The sequence below is a fragment of the Mauremys reevesii genome, linkage group 26, assembly GCF_016161935.1.
Source record: "Mauremys reevesii isolate NIE-2019 linkage group 26, ASM1616193v1, whole genome shotgun sequence".
Taxonomy (NCBI): Eukaryota; Metazoa; Chordata; order Testudines; family Geoemydidae; genus Mauremys; species Mauremys reevesii.
In genome coordinates, this window is record NC_052648.1 from 3770398 (window position 1) to 3797052 (window position 26655).

General features: G+C 57.0%; 1 protein-coding gene across 1 annotated transcript; it reads left to right on the forward strand.

Annotated features, from left to right (window-relative positions):
- The first annotated feature begins 8776 nt into the window (after positions 1-8776).
- On the forward strand, positions 8777-14949 carry ATP5F1D (ATP synthase F1 subunit delta). Its single transcript, XM_039515260.1, has 5 exons — positions 8777-9040; positions 11700-11853; positions 12583-12671; positions 13747-13874; positions 14821-14949. The coding sequence occupies exons 1-4, from the start codon at positions 8903-8905 to the stop codon at positions 13867-13869; spliced, it is 504 nt and encodes a 167-aa protein (XP_039371194.1). The 5' UTR covers positions 8777-8902; the 3' UTR covers positions 13870-13874; positions 14821-14949.
- The last annotated feature ends 11706 nt before the right edge of the window (positions 14950-26655 follow it).

The window sequence follows — 26655 nt, forward strand, 5'->3', positions numbered from 1 at the left end:
TCTAGTGGCTGGGTGCTCATGGCTTTATCCCCGTCCGGGCCGCCACTTGTAACACTAGTAGCAAGGATGGAACAGGGGCCCTCTGGATCTAAGTGCATGAGCCTTCGCTGCCTGAGCTAAAAGCGCCATCTCTGTGGGCCAAGGCGGTAGCAGGCGCCTCAGCCTCTATACGCATCCCAGCCACTGCTAGAGGTGCCGCACCGAGTGGGTGTGGTGGCTACACAGAGGATAACAGCCTTCTACTGCTGCTGGCTCCTGGAGTTTGGCCTTTAACTCAAGTGATGGAGCCTTGCGCTGTGGTGTTGGAGATTGCAGGTACCCAGTAAATAAAAGGCAATGGCAGCGCTGGGGTGGTTGCTGCGCTAGCTAGCAGGGGTGAAAGTGCAACAGAGGCAAGGCAGTTTGGAAGCTGTTCCCCTTGATTGCAAACTTCCTTGCCCAGACCATATCTCACCGGTCAGATGTCGATAACCTGCAGGGATCCCCTGAGCAATGGGCTGAAGAAGACCCTCTCAGTAGGGCAACAATATTCTATAAGCACCTGTCACTCAGAAGGATCCCAAAGTGCTTCTTAATCTATATGGATCTCCAGCACCAGGGAAATGCGGCTGTCTCTAGGGAGGAGTGCAGCAGCCAACAGGCACACAGCGTGTGCAAGGAGAGGACAGCAGGGCAAACTCTTACAGCGATCATTAATAACCACGGATACAGACATGAAGTGGGGTTTGGGGGCTGCAGTAAGGGAGGAGCACTGGAGCATTGTAGTATAAACACTCAGTACTGAGACGGGAATGGCTTTTCAAGTGCTGTAGTAAATTCACCCCTTCAACAGAGGAATTCTTCAGTCACCCCAGAGGGGTCTATACCAGGGCTTAGGCTGGCTTAACGATGGCTCTTACAGGTGTGAATTTTCACACCCCTGAGCAACATTGCTATGTTGACCTACGTTTTAGTTGTAGACCAGGCCTGAAATCAAAAAGGGAACACAGAGAGAGCCGGGAATGGGAAGTACAGAAACTGTTACATTTTTAAGCTATCACTTTAAGAGTCAGGGAGTTTCCTGGTCCTGCTGACAAGCTAGGAGCTCTGTAGGGAAGCATGAGATCTGGGTCTCAACTAGCAGCAGTCAGTCTGTAGACAGACAGCCTAGCGTAAGGTGGGGGTGGGTTGTGCCTCTCTGTTTTTGGGAGCAGCCTGCTTTCTCTCTCTCTGTTTTTTGGTTCTTGTGTGTTATCATTCTGGATTCTAAGAAATAAAGTTGTGTTACATCACAACCTTCCAGCAAGAGGATTGTAGGATTTTATTTAATTTCTCTATGTGGGTGCTGGGAATATAATGGCATGGGTTGTACATGTCTGTCTCCAGGAGGCGCTGAGCCAACCCTCCCCTGGGACGCAGATCCTGGGATTGCCAGGGGCGTCAAAGAGAGTGAATGACATCGGCACAAACCTATGCACAGCTCCAGCAATGTATCCCAGCCTGGAATTGTGTAACATGAACTGGCTGCTTTTCCCTTTGCCCCGTTCCAGGGGTTAAGCTCCAGCACAGGGACATTTGATTCCATCCCTAGGGGAGGTGTGTTGGCTGCAGGAAAAAAAACCGGGCTTGTCTAGACTAGGAGAACTGGCTTTGGTGTGACTATGTCACTGGGCCTTCCCTACTACACCCCTCACATGGACCCACTGTGTTGGTGCGAGCCCCATCTCACACCTGTGCAGCCCCATCTCACACCTGTGCAAGCCTGTCTATGCTGGGAGTTGGCACTGGGTGTAGCTATTTCAGTGCACAAAACACCCAGTGTGGACAGGGGCTCAGATGAAGCAAAATCACTTACCTTAGCTCAAGGGCTGGGAGGCTTGAGCTTTCAGGTCCAACAACCCTCCGTTCTAGCCCCACTGGCAATCCTGGGCAGTCAGGACATGGCGATCACGGGCTGAACTGAGAGGAGCCCCGGTGGAAGAGAGTGACTCCCAGGGGGCCGTGCCCCAAGGTCGCATTTCCTCCTACGAGTAGCTGAACAGCCTGGAGAGGGGCCAGGGCTCCAGCATCCCCCTCAATGAGTGCATCATCATCATCCACCCAGGCTCCCCTCTCTTTGCCAACTGGAAGCCCTGTGGCTAAATCCAATCACGTGGATTGCATCACCTCCCTTCCCCAGGGAGCCTGGTGCAGCCCAGAGCCACTGCCTGCAGCTCCGCTCCCCTGCATGCGGCAAGGCTACCAATCCTGCCCCGGAGGGAGTGCGAGACAGTGGGCAGGAAGCTGCTAGCAAGGCCCTTGCCCTGGGGAGGAAGAGACCCGCTTGGCATGGGGTTTGCAGGAGCTGTGCTTCAGGGAAGCTCCATGTGCTGCCAGCCAGTCCCTGGGAGCCCCTTCCCCGCCCCCCTCAGCGTTCGGAAGGACGGGGAGCCCATGGGAGCCCAGCCCTGGCACTCAGCTGGGAACGCTTGCCCCAGCACAGGGGCCGCGGAGCACCATTTAAAATGGGGAGCCATAGATTTGGGCTCCCCCCCCCCACCTGACCGTCCTCTTCCTTTCACAGGTGCCCTCCACCAGCAGTCTCACCCCATGAGCTCCTATACCCACCCCTTCCAAATCGGCGTGAGTGACGTCGGCACCTGGCGCCCGGGGTCACAGTGCCATGCAGTTTACCCCAGCCAAAAGATGGTCTGGCCGCAGACCGGGTGCTCCCACCCCCCGGCTCTGCAGCCTGTGTCCCACATCAAATAAATCAGCCCTGCTCAGAGCAGCAACAGCACCACCAGCTCCTCCTCCATTTGTCCCAGCCGGCTGGCCAAGGTGTGGGGCCTGGCTTGAGAGATAACAAGGGCTGGGCTGGATGGGAAAGTGAGGCACAGCGCTGGTTAAAGTGGCCCAGGTCATCCCTCCCACTGAGCCCCCCGGTCCCCATGAGAGCTGGGAAGAGAGCCCTTGACCTGCAGTTCCGAACTCAGACGTTGGCTCCTTGAGCGAAGGGAGCTCTCCCTGCACTGGCACTCGTAGTAGGTCCTTTATTGTCTCTGTGAGCTTGACCACTAGGTGGCACCGTGCTCCTGAATGAAAGCAGCGGGTTCGAAGAGTGCTGGAGGCAGCACATAACTCAGCCATTGGAGCTGTCCCGCTGGGCCGTGCTCCCTTCCCCGGGACAGGGCTCCCAGCCCCCAGTGCAGAGTGCATGGGGGGGGGGGGGAGAGAATCACACACACTCACCCCAGCCCTTTGATCAACCAGGAGCCTGGCGGAGCAGGCTGAGTGTTTGTGCTCCCAAGTGGGGCTGGAGAGGGAATGAGGGGGCCTTTGGCTTCCTGGCTCAATGAAAAGGGGAGTGGGGGGAGGAGGAGAGGGAGGAGAGCCGGGGGAGAGAGGGAAGGAGGTTTAATGGGCGAGCCAAGGGGTGAGGGAGGAAGAGGGGGTTAATGGAGAGAGGAGGGGGTGGCAGGGGATTAATGGTAGGGGGAGGGGCTCGCTGGAAGGAGAGGATTCATGAGAAGGGGTGGGCAGCCCTGGCAGCCTGGCTCCCGCTCCCCCCTGGCTCCCGCTGACGTGCGGTGCCCACGCAGTGATGCCGGCACCTCCAGATGCCTTTGGTGGAGGAGCTGGCGCTGAGGAGAATGTTAAGAGGCTGCCAGAGGCTGGCTTCAGCAGGGGGCCCAGGCGGGAGGCTAAGCCTGGGCCTCCCGCCTGGGGAAATAAACCCCCCCTTGGGCTGAGCCGCCCCCTTCCCCGGGCCCCCTGGGGAGCCTGCTCAGCCCCCAGCCTCCCACCCGCCCCTGAGTGCAGTCGCTGGCAAAACTCTCATTGGCTTCAATGGATTTAGTCTCTGCCCCTAGAGCCCCCCTTCCCTCTAGCCTGCTGCCCTGGGGGGAAACAGCTAGGGCTTGAGGGGTGGGGCAGAGCTGGCAGAAGGGGGGCAGAGACCCTCTCCCAGCAGACTCCAGGGCATCTTCTTTCCTTTCCCTTCTCTCAGCTCCATCTTCTCGCCCCTGCGGAGAGGCCCAGGCTACCAGAGACCTAGAGGCCAGATACCCCGGTGACGGGCACCTCTAGGAATACCCTGCAATGGACAGGATGGGGCCTGGGAGACAGATCCAGGCTCTTGCCTGCTGGAGGCGGAGGTGGCAGGACAGGCCAGAGGCAGACACCAGCTGGGTGTCACCGTTGTAGCACCCAGCTGGTTCTAGGGACAGCCCTGGAGGTTCTAGGGCTGGGATAGGAGTTGGTTTACCCTGCCCCCCCACTACACTCAGTTAAATGTAGGGGGGGTTAATCAAGTGGTTTGTTCCTCCGGATTGTAACTGGGTTAGGATTCCTCTGCCTGGCACATGGGTCAGTCCTGCAAGGGGCTCAGCACTGAGAACTCCCATCAGTTCCTGGGAGTTGAGGGCGCTCAGCGCTTTGCAGGATCGGGCCCTGAGAGGCCAGTCCTGTTCAGACACCCCGAGGTCTCACTGCATGTTTAGCTGAGTCCCCTCTGGCGCCGCAATTCCCCCCACCCCCAGCACGGTCTAAACACTTAACCCCCTGCAACCTTTACTCCTGTTGGTCCTAGTGCCACCCCAATGACTCCAATGGAGTCTCACCAAAGACTGGGATCTGGGTTTGGACTGCCCCGATGCCTGGGGGCACCAGCGGCTGGCGTTAGGGACTGGCTCTGTCCGCGTGGGAGAGCCAGGGTGTAGGGGGCTGGGGCCCAGGCAGGTTTCTCTGAATCTGGAGTTTGGGGATTTCCTTTAAACATCCAGGGCCTGAGTCACTGTTACTCTACGGTACCTTTACAGCATAGACTGTCCAGAACCAGCCCTCTTAGGCAGGGGCCTCTCCAGCCAGTGTAGAATGGCCACAAGGGTTTTTCACTGTCCCTGCTCCCAGGCCCTGGCGTGAGGTGCATGTAGGGTGTGTGGCCGGAGCGCACTGCATTACAGCTGTTCTCTGCTTCCCAGGGACAAAGGGAAGCAGAGTACAAGTTAGAGCAGCCCTGAGGCTGCTCTAACTTCTACTGGGGGCTGGGCACGGCCTCAGAATGCAACAGCAGGGGAAGAAAACTGTGACTCAGGCTAGGAAAACAGCTCTGCATTCTGATGCCACTGCAAGCCACTGGGGCTTTGGTTTATTGCCATGGTGTCAGCTAAACTCCCTTGATGGATCTGTAGCGCTCTCTCTCTCTCTCTCTCTCTCTGACTGGAAACACTGGGTCTATTTTCTTTGTATCTAACAAATACCAATAGAAACCCATGCACTGGCAGGTGCAGAGGGAGGGTGCTAAGGAGCTGGAGGGGGCCGGGTCTGAGGTTGGGAGCAGGTGACAATTGATGAAGGCTTGGATGGGGTTTTCTGGGGCCAAGGATAGGGGGGCAGGAGGGAGCATGGGGCCAGCTCTGAGGCTATGCCACATATCTGAAATTCATATGAAATTCTCGAATCTAATTTGTACTCATACAAATCTGACCCAATGGCTGGGACTGTCCTGGGAATCATCCCATCTGCCTGTCCTTGCAGCTAGCAAGGGATGTGAAGGGTAACAAGAAGGGTGTCTACAGGTCTGTTAGCAACAAAAAGAAGGTCAGGGAAAGTGTGGGACCCTTACTGAATGGGGGAGGCCACCTAGTGACAGATGATGTGGAAAAAGATGAAGTACACAATGCTTTTTTTGCCTTGGTCTTCACAGACAAGGGCAGCTCCCAGACTGCTGCATTGGGCAGCACAGTATGGGGAGGAGATGAGCAGCCCTCAGCGGTGAAAGAACAGGTTAAGGACTATTTAGAAAAGCTGGACATGCACGAGTCCATGGAGACGGATCTAATGCATCCGAGGGTGCTGAGGGAGTTAGCTGATGTGATTGCAGAGCCATTGGCCATTATCTTTGAAAACTTGTGGCGATGGGGAGAGGTCCCAGGTGATTGGAAAAAGGCACATATAGTGCCCATCTTTAAAAAAGGAAAGAAGGAGAATCCGGGGAAGTACAGACCGGTCAGCCTCACCTCAATCCCTGGAAAAATCATGGAGCAGGTCCTCAAGGAATCCATTTTGAAGCACTTGGAGGAGAGGAAAGTGATCAGAAACAGTCAACATGCACTCACCAAGGGCAAGTCATGCCTGACCAACCTGATTGCCTCCTGTGATGAGATAACTGGCTCTGTGGATATGGGGAAAGTGGTGGACTTGATATACCTTGATTTTAGCAAAGCTTTTGATACGGTCTCCCACAGTATTCTTGCCAGCAAGCTAAAGAAGTATGGATTGGATGAATGGACTATAAGGTGGATAGAAAGCTGGCAAGATTGTCAGGCTCAGCAGGTAGTGATCAACGGCTTGATGTCTAGTTGGCAGCTGGTATCAAGCGGAGTGCCTCATGGTCAGTCATGGGCCATTTTTTTTTCAACATCTTCATTGGTGGTCTGGATGATGGGATGGACTGCACCCTCAGAAAGTTTGCGGATGACACTAAGCTGAGGGGGAGAAGTAGATATGCTGGAAGGAAGGGACAGGGTCCAGAGTGACTTAGACAAATTGGAGGATTGGGCCAAAAGAAATCTGATGAGGTTCAACAAGGAGAAGTGCAGAGTCCTGCACTTAGGACAGAAGAATCCCATCCACTTCTACAGGCTGGGAACTGACTGACTAAGCGGCAGTTCTGCAGGAAAGGACCTGGGGATTACAGTGGATGAGAAGCTGGATATGAATCAACAGTGTGCCCTTGTTGCCAAGAAGGCTAACAGCATATTGGGTTGCATTAATAGGAGCATTGCCAGCAGATTGAGGGAAGTGATTATTCCCCTATATTTCTGCACTGGTGAGGCCACATCTGGAATATCACATCCAGTTTTGGGGTCCCCACTACAGAAAGGATGTGGACAAATTGGAGACAGTCCAGCGGAGGGCAACAAAAATGATTAGGGGGCTGGGGCACATGACTTACGAGGAGAGGCTGAAAGAACTGGGCTTGTTTACTCTGCAGAAGAGAAGAGTGAGAGGGGGATTTGACAGCAGCCTTCAACTACCTGAAGGGGGGTTCCAAAGAGGATGGATCTAGACTGTTCTCAGTGGTACCAGATGACAGAACAAGGAGCAACGGTCTCTGGTTGCAATGGGGGAGGTCTAGGTTGAATATCAGGAAACACTATTTCACTAGGAAGGTGGTGAACCACTGGAATGGGTTCCCTAGGGAGGTGGAGGAATCTCCACCCTTAGAGGTTTTTAAGGCCCAGCTTGACAAAGCCTTGGCTGGGATGATTTATTTGGAGTTGGTTATGCTTTGAGCACGGGGGTTGGACTAGATGACCTCCTGAGGTCTCTTCCAACCCTAATCTTCTATGATTCTTCTATAATTCTTTCATACCTAGAGACATGCCCTCAAACACTCCCACCAGTCAGTCATGCATGGGAAAACTGGGTTTCCTTTTAAAGATGGAGCTTTTCCTGTTAATGTTTCCTTGTGGTGTATGAAAATGCCTGGCACTGGGCAAGAAGATTGAATGGATTGTATCTCCATGCATGGAGTGCCCTCTTCTGGTGCCATAGGGTGGTTGTGTATACACTGCAAGTTAACACACACACACACACACTCTCTCTCTCTAATCTTGTGAGACCCTCTTCACATTCCCCTCCATTCATTCTATCATGATTCGGAATTGGGCATAAAGACTGCTATTTCTCAGGCCTCCATGCTAAGAGCTGATAACATGCACACATCACAGTCCCTGTGTGGCCGTTTCTGAACAGGTAGATGGCAGCTGCTGAGTCTCAAGGCACTGTTAGTGGCATGGTGGCTCCAGAGAATATTGGACCAATAGCGAAGGAATTGGTGAAGTTTAAACTAAACTGATTTTTTCCCCCTGTGGCATTTTTTTGGTTATGGGGGGCTGCGTTTCAAGGCTGTTGAGATGTAAGAGACAGAAACGGTGAGGTTTAAATATGCCAGAGGGATGTTATGTGTCCTATAGACACACACACAGGCTACAGGGAAAAGAAAATTCAAAAACTTTCCTCACAGGGGGGAGATACTTTTCTTTGGGCAAGTCATTGTCTCCCTGTGCCTTGGTTTCCCCATCCATAACATGGGGATAGTGATACTGACTTCCTCTGTAAAGGGCTTTGAGAGCTAAAGATGAAAAGCACTGGACATGAGTTAAGTATAGTCTTAATTAATTACATTCATATTATTAACACTGCCTAAAAATGAATGCAAAACAATGGCATAGGGACTTTTCCTCCCAAGAGAGTTGGCAGGGCCAGGGTAAGCTGGCTGAGTCCTGTTACATGGCTGTAAGTCACAGAATTTCTTTATATATAACTCCAATACCTGCTTTTATTAATAAAATGGGATCTGCTCTGCATGCATCTGGCCCCATGCATGCAGCTACCTGCCGAGTGATGAGGGGTGCTGGGACAAGGAGCACTGGTCATAAATACTATGGAGTGGTTTTGTGGGGAGATAGGAGAAAAAAACGATCCTACAATAAACAAACAGGTGGGAAGTAAATAGTGGGGTGCAGGAGAAAACACTACAACTCCCAGGAGTTCTAGAGGACGCGGAGGCCTGCCCCAGTGCATTGTGGGAGTCACCGTTTTAGTTTTATTTTGATGAGTACTTCAATTCCCACAAGGCCTCGCGGCAGCAGGGCCCCCCTCCTTGGTGCATCATGGGATTTGTAGTTTGTGGCGCTATCAGGACTACAATTCCCATGAGTCCTCGCGGCCACAGCCCCCCTCCCGCCCCAGCTTGCCCTGGTGCCTTATGGGATTTGTGGTCTCTAGCGCGATCAGGCCTGCGCTACCCACGAGCTCTTGCGGCCCACCGCGCGGTGCATTGTGGGAGTTGCAGTCCGTTCGTCTCCCAGGCTGCCCCGCGCTGGCCCCGTTGCCCTTGGTGGCCTGCCCGCTCCGCGCCCGCCCCGGCCCCGCCATGCTGCCCGCTCGCCGCCTCCTGGCCCTCGGGCCCCGCGCCCTGCGCCTGCCCGGCCTCCGGGCCCCGGCTCGCTCCTACGCCGAGGCGGCCGCCGGCCCGGCCCAGATGTCCTTCACCTTCGCCTCGCCCACGCAGGTGCCGGGGGGCACGAGGGGCGTGGGGGGGGTCTTAGGCCGGGCCTGGGGGGGCACCAGGGGTGTGTGTCGGGGTTCTAGGCCGGGTCTGGGGTGCACCAGGGGTGTGTGCGGGGGGGGTCCGAGGCCGGGCCTGGGGGCACCAGGGGTGTGTGTCAGGGAGTCCTAGGCTGGGCCTTGGGGGACACTAGAGGGGTGGGGGGGTCCTAGGCTGGGCCTGTGGGGGCACCAGGGGTGTGTGTGTGGGGAGGGTCCTAGGCTGGGCCTGTGGGGCACCAGGGGTGTGTGTGGGGGTCCTAGGCTGGGCCTGGGGGCACCAGGGGTGTGGGGGGTCCTAGGCTGGGCCTGTGGGGCACCAGGGGTGTGTGTGGGGGTCCTAGGCTGGGCCTGTGGGGCACCAGGGGTGTGTGGGGGTCCTAGGCTGGGCCTGGGGGGGCACCAGGGGTGTGTGGGGGGTCCTAGGCTGGGCCTGGGTGGGGGCACCAGGGGTGTGGGGGGGTCCTAGGCTGGGCCTGGGGGGTGCACAGTGTTAGAGCTGGTGATGTGGGTCCCCAACTAGCCAGGTCTCTTCTCCTTCGAGGCTGGGCTGTTTGTTTTCCTGTCTCCTCTCTGAGTGTCCGGTTGGAGCCTGCCCTGCGGCTGACAGGGGTGTTCTTTGCAGGGTGCTGGTATGGGCCAGTTAGACCTGTGCCTGAACATGCAGCCCCATCCTAGAGCATGCGGGGGCTGTGCCAGGTGGGGGTGGCAAGGAAGAGTCCCCAGATGTGGAATTGCGACACACACACACACAATCAGGAGCCTGGGTGTAGTGACCTTCAGAGCATGGTGCAAGGCACCTCTCCTTGGCCCAGTGTCTGTCTGACTGTACAGCTCATGCCATGGCAGGCAGGGGGCTCTAGAACCATTAAATGTAGGTGGTTTCATGAATGTTATATCCTGGTGTTGTATGATGCCAACTGTTTTTGTGTCTGGTCCCTCTGAAGCTCGATGTGGTGCCAGCCCTGTGAGGGCAAGGGGCTCTCACAGGGCTTGGGGTGGGGGGGTCCCGAGGCTCTGATGGGAGCCGTGAAATGCCATTTATGCAGCTAACCTCTGTTTGTGGATTGTTACATAGTGATAACAGACCCTGACAAGAGTGTCCAACTGGTAGAGAAATGTTTTCCACGGCCTGTTTAAATCCAGCACAAGCTCTCTGCTAAAGGTGGAGAAATGCCTGAGTAGGTGCTGGACAAACTATCTGCCCCGGCTGCCCAACGCAAGCGGGGGGAAGGCAGGGATTGGTCCCTAAAGGCGCAGCCATTGGGGATGGAAGAGATTTAGAAATCTTTTTATTTTAAGAGACGGACACAGTAGTTCAGGCCCAATACACTGGATTATCAGATTATGGCCTAATCTTCCAGGCTGCTTTGCTAGTGCTCTTCAGTCCTGAACCTGAACCCCTAGCCTGATCCAGTGCCCCCCGTGCAGCTCAGCCAGTGCACCTTAACCTGACCCTGCAGCACCCAGTTCTGAAGCTCCCCAGCTCTGTTGTTTGTGCTGCAGTAGCACTGGGGACCCCAGGCATAGATCAGGGCCCCAGGATTTTGGGCACTACACACACACACACAACGAAAAGGTGAGCTCCTCCCTGAGGATCTTACAGCCTAAATACCTTCTTGACCCTGCAGCACTCCCTGCTATGCCAGCTCTGCACCCACACTTCTCCGCTCTGCCACACCCCTTACATTCAGCATTCCTGACGCTCCCGTCCTGCCTTTGTGGAGCTGCTGTGGCTGCTGTTTTCCCTGTACCTGTGTGGTCAGGGCTGGCTCACAAGCGAGATGTTTGGTCTGTCAGATTCCTCTTTGTGCATGCGTTGGCATGGCTTGCGTCTCCTGCTACGGAGGTGCCCAGGGTTAGCATGGGGCCTCAGGACTGGGCTAACTGCGGTGCTGTGGGTTGGCACTGAGGTGCACTGGCAGAGTTGTGGGAGGGGTGTCCTGGAGCTGGGCTAGCCAGGGGTGCAGCAGGTTAGGATTGAGGTGCATGGGTGGAGTGGGGTGGGAGCCCAAGTGTTGAGCCAGCAGGGGTGTTGCAGTTCAGGTCTGAGGTTGCACGGGCAGAGCGCTGTGGGGGGGCGGGAGGTGCCCAGGGCTGGAACAGAGCACTAGCACTGCAAGGCAGGACTTGTGCTGCATTGGCAGAGCTGTGTGGGAAGCTTGCGAGGAGCCTGCCTCGCTATCTCTCTCCTATCAGCCTCCTCGGCCAGGGTTCACGTTAAGGGCTCCCTACGCTCTTCCCAAGCTTCTCCAAACCGCTCCTTTGTCTCTCTCGCCCACTCCCGACTCCATGACTCCTCATGCCACCCCCCTGCGCTTGGAGCACTTTCCCAGTCCGTGTTTGCCAGGCCCACTCCCTCCCCACCTCCCGAGTCCCACCCTTCTGAAGCGTTCTGGCTGTACGCTGACACTGAACCTGCTCACCCCTTCAGCCTGGGAGGGCAGGGCAGGGATTCTGTTAACTCAGCAGGTCGTGCCCATGTCGTGAGAGCAGATTCACTGAGTCCCTTCTGGCCCTTGCTCAAGCAGTGAGCTGCAGGATGGGATGAGGGACCCTTGCCTGGTACTGCCTCCTGCTGTCGGGGTAGAGAATTGCTCCCAACAGCGCTTCTCCTCTCTCAGGTGTTGTACAATGGTGCCACCGTGAAGCAGGTGGATGTCCCCACGCTGAGCGGCTCCTTCGGCATCTTGGCATCTCACGTTCCCACCCTGCAGGTCCTGAAACCCGGAGTTGTGACGGTCTTTGCCGAGGACGGCACAGCGACCAAGTACTTTGGTGTGTGAAACTGGGTGGGGCCCTGAAAGTGTGAGGAGGCAGCAGGGAGGAATTGTTGCCTGGAAAGGACTCCCCTTCAGGGTTACCATGTGGGAGAATCTTTGCTTCACCATTGATCCTGGGAGCCTGGACTCCTGGGTTCTGTCTGTGGGTCTGGGAGGGGGCTGTTGTCCAGTGGATGGAGGATTGGGAATCTGGACTCCTGAGTCCTGTTTATGGCTCTAGCACTGTGTGAGTCTGGGCAAGCCACATCATCTCTCTGCCTCAGCCCTCCGGTCAGTAAAATGGGGATAATCCCACCTTCCTGGGGCTGGGGAGGGAGTCTGGCAAGTTTACAAAACCTCTGCAAAGTGCATTGAGGTGTTCAGCTGGAGGGTGCTGTAGGAGTCCTACAACTGGGTGAGTGGCAAGTGAAGATTCACCATTGGAGTGTGCTCCAGTCCCCTGGCAGGTCCAGGTCGTCTGTCCTGCGACTAGAGCGCCTGATGCCTGGAGCAGTGAGAGCTGACAACAGACCTGACCTCGCAATGCTGCTGCGGGGGAGGGCTAAGTGCATAAGCTCCACTAGGTACAGATGGGGGTACCAGCCATTGTGACTCCTTCCCGCCACCGTTATCCTGTGACCTGGCCCCACAAACCAGGCTTAGCTCACAGCCCTGCCCTGTACCTGGGGCCCGTGGGCCGCCCACCGCACCCGCTGACTCAGCCCCCCTGCTGTTGTGTTTGCAGTGAGCAGTGGCTCCATCACAGTCAATGCTGACTCCTCGGTGCAGCTGCTGGCAGAAGAGGTGGCCACTTTGGACATGCTGGATCTCGCTGTGAGTACCCTGCGCTCACCTGCCTGCGCTGGGTGGCAGGGAACAGGCAGGGCTGGGCCCCGCTTGCTAGCAGGGCAAAGCTGAGGTCTGCTGTGGGAGATTCACTCCTTATTCCTCCTGTGTGGACTGCCTGTCTCAGGAGCTTCCTGTGGCTGAGGAAGGCTTTCCCAGATCAAGGTCTGTTTCCTCACCCTGAGCTGTCCACCCACTGCCCAGGATCAAAGCGTTAAACCTTCTTTTAAAGGATACGGGGGAAAGAAGCTGAGTTCAGCCCTCCCTGCAAGCTGCACCCCTTTGTCCTGGAGTGTTTAGTGATCTTTCACAGCTCCACACCTGCTTCGAAGTCTTGGGGGCCCATCTTTTAAACATGGGGCCCTTTAATAGGCTGTCCAAATGCCCAGGCCGGCCTCAGACCCACAGAACAAACCTCTCTATGCACCCTGCATATGGATGAGTGCCGGTGTGCAGGACTGGCCTACGCTGCAAAACTGGGCTGCTGGGAGTTGCTCCAGCTTCCAAGGACAAGCCTCTCTGGTGCCCTCCCACGAAGGTTTTAAGTGCTGCTGGCTCAGCAGTTGCCTATTGTGGCGTTGCTGAGTACGCCCTTACCCTTTGAGAGCGGTTTGTTACTGCAGCTCTGCCGACTCTTTTAAAGTGACAGCTGCCCTGGGGAAAGGGGCCTGGCTGGCTGACCTGGGGCAGCAGGTCCTGTCTATTCTCTGCCCTGGGACACCCCAGACAATGCCCCTGACTGAGAAGGTCACTTGGTCTGTCTCATTGGCCTCTGCCAAGACAAATTTGTTCTCGTAGGTACCGTGGGCTTGAAAAGGGGCTTGACTTGAATGAGCAGCGTGTGGCATAGGGGTGTCCCTGGGCACCCAGTGCCGGTGTGGGGCCCAGCTCATTGAGTCCAGCCCCCGTAGTAACAGCCACCTGCTCAGCTCAGTGGTGCACTTCAGAGTGTAGCTGTTCCAGCCCCAGAATCCCCGGCGGTGCTGGAGGCAGCTGTGCTCTGACGTACTTTCCTGCTCCTAATCCCCGGTGACCGCTCTCCCCCTTGCTTGTGTGTTTACAGACTGCTAAGTCGAATCTGGATAAGGCCTTATCCCATCTGGCTGCAGCACCTGATGATACGGCTAAAGTAGAAGCCCAGATTAACGTGGAAGCCACTGAGGCCCTTGTAAAAGCCCTGGAGTAATTAGGGTAAAGCATCTTCTGTACCATGGCCTGGTGGGGAGCTCCTGATCTTTGCTGTTAGTTCCGCCCTCTCTGAAGCCCCATCTAGAAGGGCTGAGGCTGCGCAGGGCTCGACAGCCAAGCTTCCCTGACTGCCCTGATGGAGGAGGGAACCCACTTGCAGCCCTGGCCCTCCGTGAACAACCAGAGGCAGACACTAAAGCAGTTGGGGGTATGCCCCTGTCATAGCGGACCTCTGCCATTAGATGGCAGCATGGGCCAGGTCAGTCGCTGATCACGGCTGCAGGGCAGGAAGGGTGCCTGGTTAGCAAATTGCTAGAAGGTGGCTAATGCCTGGACACGGTCGGTTCCTGGCCCAAGCTGGAGTCTCTGCATTTATAGTGGCACTCTGGTTAATATGTCACTGCTATTAACAGACTTCGCTGTGGGGTCTGAAGGCTTCCAGATACAGCCTCAGACCCGGCAGGGCAAATTCGGGGCTGGGGCGGTAGTGGGAGTCTGACTTACAGGTGGGGGGTATGGCAGGCTGCGCCACCCTAAGCTAAATAGCTACACATGCCCCCCCTCCCCCCATTTTGACACTGATCTCCTCAGTGAGAACGGATTGCTCCTGTCTCTGGTGCTGCTCAGTGCCTGATCCTCCCAGCATATGGCATGCTGGGCCTTGGCGCTTGGCTGAGTTCCTGCTGGGTTTGAAAGAGACCACCTGAGTGGGTATAAGGGCAGGCTGCCCAGCTGTTAGCCCCTGGTCATCTTCATGGATGAGCGGAGAGCTTGGTCTGTAGGGCCGGTTTGCTCCTTGTCCTGGGGCTCTCAAGGGTGCTTGTGGTCCTCAGTGCCTTGTTTCACACAGGCCCCAAAATGCCCATCGGCCATGAACAACCTCCAAGCCTTCCCCATTGCTCCCTGAGCCGGGATCCCTTCCAAACCTTTCCACTTGTGTGTATTGCAGGGATTCTGTTGTCGACGTGCAGAAGCCATGGACTGGGGCTGGGCCCGGCTCCCCTTCCCCCACCACCCGTTTGTACAGATGGCATGCGACGGATTCGCTTTGATCAATTAAAGAAAACAAAAGCCCCAACTTGCTGAGTGTGACCTTCTTCTGAGGCAGGTTCAGCCTGTGGAGCGGAGCCCATGGTTTGCACCAGCCAGATTGCACAGTGCTCCTCTGCAGGTGACATGCCGATTGTGGGGATGTTCCTGTCCCAGCTGTGGTCTGGCCGGGTGAAGCTGGGAGCGGTCACCCCAGACATGTGTAGGGTTGTGAGGGGTCCCCTTAGGCGGTTGCATCTCCGTGGAGAACCATGCTGAAGGTTTCTTCTAAGTCACATTCTTCACTCCCTGGCACCAGCGTGTGGAACAATCTGCCTGAATGGAAGGATTAGTGCTGTGCCAACGGCACAGTGGGGCAGCCTTAGGGCTTGGCTACACCAGGCAGCTTTTACCGACAAGGCTGTGTCGATACTTTTGCCGACAAAATACTTGCAGCCCCGCGAGTGGCATAAGCTTTGTCGGCAGGAGAGTGTTCACACTGCCGCTTGCGTCGGCAAAACGTTTGTCTTTTGCGGGGGGGGGGGGCGGCGGCTTTTTTAAGTACCTGCAAAAGACAAACGTTTTGGCAACAACTGCGCAGTGTAGATGTACCCTCAGACTCGGATCCTATCTCCTTCTGCGTAGTGATGGCTTGCAGGGAGTTAGAACCAAAACACTGCTCATCACCCACCTCAGCTCTCCCTGTGAAGTGGTCTGCTGCATATGCCTGCAGGGATTCCTGTCAGTGCTCATGCTACTCTCTGCATTTCTGGGAGGAGTGTGCTTCTGCCCAGAAATTGTCTGATCCCCTCCGTGGAGCGTGCTGCTCCATCTTCCCTGGACACCAGGCATCCTGCGAGTGAGACGAGATCTTCCCAATCCTCCCAACATGGAGCTCTGAGCTGGCTTCATTCCCAGATTGGGAGAGGGAGAGAGATCCTTCCTGAATGGCCTGGGAGTACACAATATATTTACATGTATTGGGATGGCCGTTGTCTGTGGCCCATATCTGGGATTTTTTACCCTAATATTGGTGAAGGCTCCTTAGCTCGGGCCAGTGTCTGAGGCTGGGTTGGGGCTGTGCTCAGCCTTCCAGCTGGGAGTAGGAGTGAGCTGCTTAGTATCTCCCCCTGAGGGCTAGCTAATCCCCACCTGCCTCCTCAAATGTCAGAGAAGACGAGCATCACCTAGGGGGAGGAGTGGGCTGGAACAGAGGGGAAAATCTGGTTCTCCTCCTTCCTGTCCCAGAGCCTGTGCTAGGAAGCGTGTCTCACAAATGGCACCATCTGCCTCCAGGGTCTTAATCTGATACTGACCTCCTAGCTCTTTAGGGGGGAGGATCGCAGAGCCCTCTCAGTGGGGCCTCACGGCCTCCTGGGCGGTCGCGAGTATCCTGAAGCCCACTTGAGGCACGGAGAGTGGAGTGACTTGGCCAAGGACACCCACACGGTCGGCCCTCCCTCTTCTTGTGCTTTCATCACCTTTTCTCAGTCTTTTGGCACCCACTGGAGACCATCCAACTCATGTCGCTGGTGATCTCCATTGGCTGATACTCTAGGAAAGGTCAGTGGGCGGCAGAGTTATCGTCTCACTCCCCTCCTTGCGGTGTGCCGCCCCCCCCCCGCTCTGTGCAGTAATGCCGCCTGAGTGTAACATGCTTATTTTCAGCACTGCTGCCTCTTCTCCTCCCCCTCCCTCCTCTTTTTCCCCCCCTAATCAGAACTAGTGCCGATGGTGTTAAATTCCTCACTGTCGTTTATTAAAAGCCTCTAAACGCTCCTTGTCGCAGAGCTTATTTGGAGCTCTGCTGACTTCCCTGTGCTGCTACAGTGCGTTTTCTCTTCCCTTTCACTGCTCCTTCTAAAGGTCAGGCATTGCGCTGTGCATAAGCAAAGCCTCAAAGTCAGAACGAGTGCTAATTAAAATGTCTCGGGAGTAACTGGGGCTGGAACCGCTTTGATTCCTCTTCCACGCTCTCTCCCCTGCTTCTATTTGTGGCTCGTGTGTGCCTAGCTTGACGCATGCCTGCATCTCTCTTTCCAGCGGAAGGTGGCTTTTTTTTTTTCTTTCCGTCTAATGGAAGAGCGTTGGCGAGGCCGGGAAGCTGTGGAAACGGCCAGCTGCTATTTTTAGGACCAGAAAAGTGTCTCCATCAGCAACCCCTCTAGCTATTCAGAGCGTCTCTTGCCAGCTTTGGCTAGCAATGGCAAAGGTGCAGAGTGATGGCAGGTGCAGGGGCTGCCTGAGATAGAGACGCAGGGAGGTATGCACCTCTCTTTATGGCAGAGGATGGTCAGCGTCCACTTCTGCGCTTGCTCTTCTCTTGCGTAAAGCGGTGGATGCTGGGAATTGTAGTCTCCGCAGATTGCACTTCTGGGCAGCTGCGACTTGCTCCATTCATCTTATCAGGCCAGCTATACCCGCCCAGGAATCTGCCCAGCCAGGCCCCGGATCCCTCTGCGATGACTGACAATGGAGAGGGGGAGCTGAGAACTTCCGTGCTGGTCCAAGCTCCTTGCTCTGGGTGTGTGGTCATTAGGATTTTAGCGCACCGTGATTGGGCTGCCCTGGTAAACATTGGCCTGTGCTGCATGGGGGCTGGAAGGCACTCATCTCTTAGAGCAGTACTAGATCTGTGTGCTCTCTGGGTTTCCAGAAATACTTCGGTCACATGGTGTGTACATCCCACCTTGCTCACTACTGCCCCCTGCGAGCAGTGCTGGAAGCTGCCTTCCCATAAGCTGGTCACCTTGCATCTAGCAAAAGTGTCCCCCAGTCCCTCTGCCCCTTCCCCCATAGCCCGCTACCCCCCTCGCCCAGGCTCTGCTAACCTCTCTCTCCTTCCCCGTCAGCACTGATTGCCAGGATTGTTATGTATATAGCAATGTTATCCTGTCCCCCAGCTTATTCTGAGCTGAGTCTTCTGCCCACGTAGGAAGCCAGCATCTGTCCTATCCTTTTGCTACCGCGAGCTCTGGCTGCTGCTTGCCTGGAAGCTACAGCTGATTTGCTCTGCTCAACGATCTCGCTTGTATCTTACCCAAACTAAAATAACCTGCCCTAGTGCTTTGGAGTCTAAACTGATCGGGGGCATAGCAGGGAATTTAAAATCTGCTTCCTTGTACATGCTTGGATCATGGGACAGAGAGAGATGGGGGCAAAAGGCCCTTTGTGGTGGGTTCTCTTAATTTCCTGCTGCTGACTTGCATTCAAGGATAACTCCTTCCCCATGGAGACAAGTGCCGGGGTGCCCATGAGACACCTTGGCCAGGATGATGTGATCCATGCTAAGGAAAAGCTCAGGAGTCCCTGTTAGAAGTGGTGACACCTTGCTTTGAAGGGGGCAGCTCCTGGCTGCTGCTGGGGGTGGGGATATGGGACTCCTTTGTTTCTAGGAAGGCAGGAGGTAGCTCAGCCAAGGTGCTTGTGATCGCTCTAACTCCAGCAAAGTATGGCTCAGCTTCTCCTGGGGTGGGCACGAGTACAAGGGAGAAAAGGGGCACCTCTTGCTGTCAGCCAGCGTGGCCCAAGGGCTAGGGCACTGAACTGGGACTTGGAAGACCTGCGTTCTAGTCCTGCCTCTGGCCAGCTGTGTGACTTTGGGCAAGTCATGGCCCTGCTCTGCCTCAGTTTCCCCGTCTGTAAAAGATTGTAGAGCACTGTGGTGTGGATAGATGAAAAGCTTTGTTATGGGGCAGGTTGGAATTTCTTTGCCTTGGGGGCTTTACGTGTCCCTGGGTGGGCATGAAAGGGGAATGTTAATGAGGAGTGAAGGGCTGACTGGAAAAAAGCCTGAGCAGCGGTGGGGGTGGGGCAGCTGGGGAGGAATTTATTGCATGCTGGAGCAGCGGGGAGAGCATGTCATTTATTTCCATTAGGGGCTTTCGGTCATGACTTGCATATCTCAGCCAGATGGATGGCTGCTGCGCAGGGATGGGGGAGCCAGCCGAGAGGGAACGGTTGGAAACTGAAACATCAGCGTCTCTTAAGGGCCTGGTGGCAGCCGATTTGGCGTCTCTTCTTGCAGGGAATAATTTACAACAGGGGGTGGATCCTGCTAGGGAATGTTTCCAAAGCACCCGATTTCCCCACCCCTGTAGTTGGAAGCACGGTGAAGGGGGAAGATATTTCCCTGGTTCTACCCAGATTTCCAATGCAGGGAAAAGGCTGAAGAGGCAGAGCCGTTGCTCTGTGGCTGCAGAGGTTTTAGCAGAATTCTCCAGTTGCTGTTGGATTGACTCCTCTACGTTCTCCCTGCACCCACCATGCTCTCCGTGCTAGCCCTGAATGCTGCAGCGTCCTGTCATTCTTGTACGTTTCAGAAGGGGACAGCCTCTCTGACCCTATATTTTAGAACTGGAAAAAGTACAGAGAAGGGCAACAAAAATGAATAGGGATATGGAACGGCTTCCATACAGGGAGAGAGTAAAAAAACGGAGGCTGTTCGGCTTAGAAAGATGATTGAGGGGGGGATATGGCAGAGGTCTCTAAAATTACGAGTGGTTTGGTGAAAGTGAATAAGGAAGTGTTATTTACCCCTTCTGGTAACACAAGAACCAGGGATCACCAAGACAATTAATAGGCAGCAGGTTTAAAACAAACAAGGCAATACTTGGTGCAGCACGGTCCACCTGCAGAACTCATTGCCGGGGGATGTTGGGAAGGTTCGAAAAAGAACTAGATAAGTGCCTGGAGGATAGGCCCATCGATGGCTATTAGCTAAGATGGCCAGGGGTGCAAGCCCATGCTCTGGGTGCCCCTAAACCTCTGACTGCCAGAAGCTGGGACTGGACAAAGGGGATGCATCACTCAACAATTGCCCTCTTCTGTTTATTCCCTCTGAAGCATTGGGCACAGGCCAGTGTTGGAAGACAGGATACTAGGTTAGATGGACCATTGGTCTGACCCAGTCTGGCTGTTCTTATGTAGTACTCATACTCCAGTGTCTGTGCACCGACACTGGGAGCGCTGCCTGCATACCTTGTGTGGGACAGGAGCAGTTCAATGATGATCGCAGCCTCCCTGAGGGGAGTGCCTATTACAACCTCTCCCCCCCACCCACCCAGTCCATTGCTCCCCTGTGCAGCTGAGTCCAATGTTGGCTGACTGGCGCTCCTCTCCTGTAATGAGGTGTGGAGCAGAGAGAGCCGGGAGGCTGACGGGCTGTCTGGGAATGGTGTTCTCAGGAGCCTGCTCTGCCTTGAAAACTTCCTCCTCAGTGCCAGCCCTTCCACCCTTGCATGGCTGAGGCTTTCCATAGTAACTCCACAGGGCAAATTCCTAGCTCATCTGCTGGCCAGCACAGCCCTGCTCCAAAAGGCGCAAGTAACGGGGCCTCTGCGTTCTCTGGGGTAGCAAAACATGGTGTCAGCCGGTGTGTTTGGGAAGGCCGGATGTGCGGTGTGGTGGAACAGCAAGGCCAGGTTAGGGTGTTAACCAGTATGTATGTCCCCAGGCACCCTTGGGTGGCTCTGAAGGAGTTTTCTGGCACTTCCTCCCAAGAGAATGCTGGGCTCTGCTATTCCATGGGCCATTGGCTTCTTTAATGATTAACCTCCGCTTCGTTAATTGTTCCATCCACGTAACCTTGCTGCCTTGTTTCCAGCACTGGAAAATACTGCCTCCCCCCTTTCCACCCACACACCCCACCCTGTCCACACAGCAGGGGACAGAGATAAACCTTCACAGAAGGCCTCTGTTCCTGGGAACCCGCGCTGGGGTGGAGTGGAGCCCAGTGGAAAATCCCGGGCGGTGTTTGAAATGCCCTATAAAGCAGGGACGGAGAGGGAAGCTCGTCACCTGGACGCACTGCGTGTGTGTCTGCCTGCGATCGTATTAATACGAGGCTCTGAAGGCCATGCTCTCGGTTTTCCATTCCCGTGGGTTCTCGGTTCTGGTCACTGGATTTCCCTTGGTGTTGGTTTTTCTCCATGCCTGTAGGTGGCACTGGAGCTGTAGTGTTTCAAGGCTGCAGGCTGGTGGCCTGTCAGCAGTTTAGCTGCTAAGGCGAGGAGATTGTGGGTTTTTGTCTTCTTTTCCCCACCCTTCCTGCTGGATTTTGTCGGTGGCAAGTGGGAGGGGGGCAGGCGCCGTTGCCAAAGCGACTGGCACTTGTAGAATGGCTTGTGGCCAATGATCTCAACACCTTGGAAACCCTCCGGGTTGGGGTGATTATCCAGTTGGGGAAACCGAGGCAGAAATTGGTGATGGGACATGTCCAAGCCACATGCTAAGGCAGAGGTGGGGATAGAACCCAAGAGTCCTGGCTCCCTTGCTTTAATCACCTTGCTGGGCACTGGGGCTCTCCCACTAGGGGATGGTGCAGGTCGAGATTGAGGGGCATCACCCTGTTTCTGATGCATGGGCGTTAGCATGCATCCATGCCAGTGCAGGAGGTTGCCATGCGAGGAGCTGGCGGTATCGAATTGGGGTTTGGAGCTGGTACTTTGGGGGTGCTGGACAGATGCATGAACATCTGGATCAGGTCAGCCCAGCAGGGGTGGGTGCGGCTCTGGAGCGGCAGGATGCGCTGTAGGGCAGGACTGAGGTGCACCAGAAGAGCAGAGGCGCTGCAGGGGTAGCACCAGACAGAAGATCTGAACTGCCGAAGTCGTGTAGCGAGGGGGTGTGGTGAAAGCTGGGCTTGTGGATCAGGGTTAAGGAGCCTTTTGCAGTAGCTCATGATCTTGTTGCCTGGAATTTGGAGCAAGCCACAGGGGAAGGGGGCTCGGCTGGGTCCCGGAGCGGAAGTGCGGGAGTTTTCTGGAGCAGTGCTGTGGGGCGTTGGTAGCTAGGCATGGACTGGTAGAGGGATGCCGTTGGCCAAGGCTGAGAGGTAGCAGCAGAGGACAGGAGCCCAGGGCTAGAGTAGCTGTGGGGGGATACGGGTCAGGATTGAGGGGCATCAGCAGAGCTGTAAGTGGGAGCCCAGGGGTGCCCGGCCCACGGTGGCGGTGCCCTGGCTGGGCACGGCAGGGGTGCGCTGTGAGGAGCGGGTGAAGCGCTGGTAGCGGTCGGCAGCTCCGTGCCTTGCTGGCATGGGAGCAAGGGAGTGGGACCCAGCGATTATCCCTCCTCAGAGGAGGGAGAGGTGGCAGGCTCAGCCCAAGACAGGGCAGAGAGACGCTGCGTGGCCTGCGCCTGTGGGGGCCCAGCGGCCTGCCCGGGGCCGGAGGGAAGGACGCGAGGAGGAAATGGCTGCCGGCTGGGCTTGACTGCCTGCCACAAAGCCCGAGCAGAATGAGGTGGCAGCCGGCCAGGTTCCCACGGAGGCCCCGGTTAAAAAAATACACGCAGAGCTGACGGCGGTTGCCATGGCAACTGGCCGGCTGCCACGCCACGGGGGGGGCCACAGGGGAGCTGGTTGGCCCCAGGTGCGCCCAGCGCCAGGTTTCACCAGCGTGGCTTTCACAAAGCGGGGGTGGGAGGGAGGGGGGACAGACCGAGCGCCGGGGAGCTGCACCCCACTGGTGAGGCTGCATGTGCCCATCTGCCCGCTGGGGTGCTGGTGTCTCTGATCTGTGGCTCCGCTCCCATTGGGGAAGGTCAAATAGTGAAGTGAGCAGGAAGGGTGCAGCTTCCAGCTGGAGCAAAGAATCTCCAGGAGGCGGCTGCTCCAGCGCCGCCCCCCCGCCCCCCCCCACCGCTCTGATCTCCAGGTGCTTCGCCCTTGGTAAAGCTGGGAGGTTCCCAGGCAGTTACTGGGAGGGGGAACTGACACACCAAGCGCTGGGACTAAGACCAAGCCCTTTAAAGCCCCAGCTCAAGGGCTTCATCCTCTCTAATGCTCTGCTCCCCTCCTCATGCCCTCCCTGCAGCATCCCCTGCTCCCCCCATCCCTGCTCGGTCCCGCCCTGCAGGGTCCCTGCCTTCTCCCCCCAGAGCGGGGCGCTCGGCCAGGTGTGTCTGGCAGGTTCTGCGCTCTCCCCTGGGCCGTAGACGGGAGGAAGCGGCAGTTGTTTTGTGGGTGGTGGCTGGGTTGTTGGCTGCCGGTGCTGTGTGAAGGCCGACGCCAGGCTGGGGTGCCGGGCGGGGGGGAGCCTAGCTCTCAGGAGAGCCCCCGAAATAAGCACCCGGCTCTTTCTTCCTGGCTTACTAAAAGCCCTTGTGCGGAGTAACACTTTCCTGTGGGCTGGGTATAAATAGAGGGCTGGAGGCCTGCGGCAGTGCTGAGATCTCACATGCTTGCGCCTGCTCTCCGTCCTCACCCCCGGGCCCTTCCTTGCCCCCCTTCCCCTTGTGGGGACCTGAATGAGGTAATTGGGTGGGCCGGGCCCTGAGCAGCTGGGACCTGCCACAGATGAGGCAGCAGGCAGTGCTAAGACCCACAGAAGCCTTGAATGGCACCTGGGGTCGCCTGCCAAGCTGAGCTGTGGGGAGGGGAACGGCTTGACTCCACTGCGGGGAGGGTGTTGGGGGGTGTGTGCCATTCCCTGGCCAGGTATCTCATAGGATGTGATATGGGGGGCTCTGCCCTGTGGGAAGGGGTCACACAGATCATGGCAATGAGGAGAGAGGGTCCCTTCTATGGGGCTTGGCACATATTGTGGGCATTGTGCTGTTGTAACCCATATGCCCTTTGCTGTACTTCTGGAGAGGGGCAGCCGCGGGGGGCGGGGGGTAGCTCCCACCAACTGCCCCCTAGAGCTGGCAAGGCTGCCTCTCCTGGCGCTGGGGGTGAAATCGCTCCCTGCTGCCATCTTACCTCTCTTCTCCCCCGCCCCCCCATTAGCTTCCTCAGTGCCCGTGTTGGTCTGCCCCGGCTCTGCCGCCCCCTCCCTTCCCCGGGCGGAGTGGAGCAGCTGCTCTGGGGTGTTCTGGCTAATGACAGGGTGTGCCTGCTTTGGGGGTGGAGCGGATAAACTGAGGCTGCTGCCACCCAGCGAGACAGAGCCGGAGCGGCAGCTGGGGCTGGGTTCTGCACCACAGCCTCGCTGGCCACACCTGCGCGGGCTGGGGCAGGGTGACGCTCCAGCTCCTGTCCCATTGACAGCCTGGAAGCTTTTCTGAGTGTGCACCCACCCACACAGACTGATCTAGGCGCACAGCTCCAGACACATGCATGCATGTAGCTGTGCACATGTAAGTAGGTACAGTGTGCGCATGGCAGGGTGTGTGGGTCCAGTGTGTGCATGGCAGGGTGTGTGTGGGTCCAGGGGGTGCCTGGTGGTGCATGCTGGGGTGCATGCAGTGTGTGTGGGTCCACTGTGTGCATGGCAGGCTGCATGGGGTGTGGTGTGGCCATGGTGTCTCTTCTCTCTCCTTCTCATGGGAGCGTCTCCCCTCCCTGCACCTGGCTGACTCCTATGAGAATATCCCTCAGGCCAGGGCAGCACTGATGGCAGCTGGGCTGGGGAAGGCTGGCAGCAGGGTTAAAGCACTGGCACAATACTGGGGGCAGGGCGATGCTGGCATAGCAGGCACTGCCCAGGCAGGCGCACAACTCCCACGGCTGTGCCATGGGGCGGCAGATAGATCTGCTCCACCTGCCCCATCCTTCCCTCCCTCCTGCTCCGCTCGCCCGCCCCAGTGCTGCTTGTCCATGCAGGTTGAGAGCTCCTGGGCCTATGTCAGGTTGGAACCGGCTCCTCCTGCGCCTTCCAGCCCTGCCGGGGGTGGGGGTGGAAATGACAGAGGCTGCTCCCCTCTGGGGTGGGGCCGCCTGCTCCCTAGGGGCCTTTCTGGATGGATTTTTCCAGGTCCTTTAGTCCTTTAAATCTCAGTGATTTAGTCACATTCTTGGTGGGGTCAGGAACCTCCTCTCACACCCGCAGCCAACTATCTCCTCCCGGAGCAGGGCTTTTCCTCTGCAAGCTCTGCCCCAGCTCCATCGGCCTCTCGGGGCTGTAGGATAGAGGGCAGTCAGTTAGCCCAGGGGGCAGCGGGGCACGGGCAGGTGTGGGGTGACAACGTCCGGGCACCTGCCACAGGGAGGGGATCGTTTGTTTCTGGATGGAGCTGCCAGGGGCAGAAAATGCTCGTTGGGCAGCAGGGGGAGAAGTAGAAGAATCTGACCTGGTGGATGGGGGTCTGGGAATGGGCTAGGGGCCTTTCCCCTCTAGGGGCTGCTAGCTCTGAACCAGCCCCAGGGTGAGGGAGTAGCTGGCACGGGGGGGACAGAGAATGGGCTAGGGGCCTTTCCCCGGCTCCGATCCGGCCTCAGGGTGGGGGATTGGCTGGCACCGGGGGGGGGGGGGAGGGAATGATCCCAGCTTGTCCCCCTGCCATGGGTATAGAGAAGGCTCTGTGTGGAAACAGCAGGAAATCAATTAGCAGGACACGGGCGGATGTGGTTGCCGAGATCCATGGCGGGTCTTGCTCAGTCCCTGCTCCGGGAGAGGTCGGGGTGGGAAGGTGGGTGTTTCACACGCAGCCACTGGCCAGGAATGGGAAACCGCGGCTGGCGGAGGAGCCCAGTGTGCGACTGGACCGAGTGGACGGGTGCAGTGGGGGATTGGCAGTGCCGGCGTGGGATGTGAGGGGGCAACGGCTCCTCCCTGACTCAGCCAGCCAAGGGTGATGCCGCCAGCTGCCTGTGCTAGCCCCGGATGGAGACTCCAGCATCCAGCAATAGGGGTATTGATTTGGTGTCTGCGTCCCCAATGCATCCTTCAGCGCTTTGCTGAGTCAGCGGGCGCGCTAGGCCGCCTGGATCTGCGGTTTCACCACGCTCCCTCCTGTGGCTGAATTTCCCTGGGTGCGTCAGGGGCCCATTCTCCACTGCCCTGTTCCCTTGTGTATACTAGAGTGAAGGGAGGGGGTTGTGGGAGTGGGAGGGAGGTAACAGTCCACCCGCTCACAATGTGACTTTGCATGGCTGTCAATGGCCACAGGGCGTGAGGGGCAATGGAGAGGGAGCTTTGGCAGGTCAGATGCCTGCAGAGCCCCTGCTATGCCTGCCTGGTGCCCCGGGATATAGCAGGCCTGAGGCCTCAGTTTGTCCCCTGGGGTGAGCTCAGCTGTTTCAACGTTCATGTTGCACCATGAGTGATGTGCTGGGATGGGACACGACCGCAGAGGGATGTGATGGTGGCTGATGGGCCTTGAAGAGAGGCTTTGCCGGGGGAGGGAGAGAGAGAGTGTGTGTGTGTGTGTGTCAGGGCTCCTGGCCTGGCTGCATTTGCCAGAGCTGGGTGTCCCCCCCCCCCTCAGCTGCAGCGCTGCAGGGTGGGGGAGAGTTACCTGTGGCCAGCTCTGCTCATCCTTGTGCTTTGTACCAAGCATCCGCACCCTCTTGGGTTGGGTCACTTGTTTGCTGGGTGTGTGAATGCAGGAGAGAAGCCAGCAAGAAACAGGAGCCTCTGCTCCACCCGGGGCGGGGGGGAGGGGGCAGCATCTGGGCATGGAAACTCAGGCCCCATGAATTATTCAGCTGGGAAAGGCTGTGACCCAGGTGAAATGTGAAGCTGGGGTGCCCACGGCGGCCACAGGTAACTGATCGCTGGGGAGGGGAAGGGCAGGGCACGGAGCTGCACCGCTCTTGACACGACTGGGGTCTGTTTACACGACTCGAGATCACATGCCCGCGTCGGCGTGACTAACCGGCTCCGGAGCCACCCCGGCCCCAGCTTAGCCCTGGGATTCCAGGCGGGCCCCACGGTGCAGCCAGGGGGAGGGGCTGGAAAAAGGAGAGCGGGACACGGTCATGCAGGCCTGCTGACCCACGCCCATCCGCCAGTGTGTTGAAAAGCGCTGGAGCAAGGAAGAAGGGGATTTGGCAGGGGAGGGGAGGACAGAACAGAGAGGAAGGCAGAGG

Bases quoted from the DNA above. Each gene is read 5' to 3' on its own strand.
- ATP5F1D (XM_039515260.1), top strand. From the start codon at position 8,903: ATGCTGCCCGCTCGCCGCCTCCTGGCCCTCGGGCCCCGCGCCCTGCGC. The intron at 11,854-12,582 runs GTGTGTGAAACT...TTGTGTTTGCAG, and splicing joins CACAGCGACCAAGTACTTTG to TGAGCAGTGGCTCCATCACA. The intron at 12,672-13,746 runs GTGAGTACCCTG...GTGTGTTTACAG, and splicing joins TGGACATGCTGGATCTCGCT to ACTGCTAAGTCGAATCTGGA.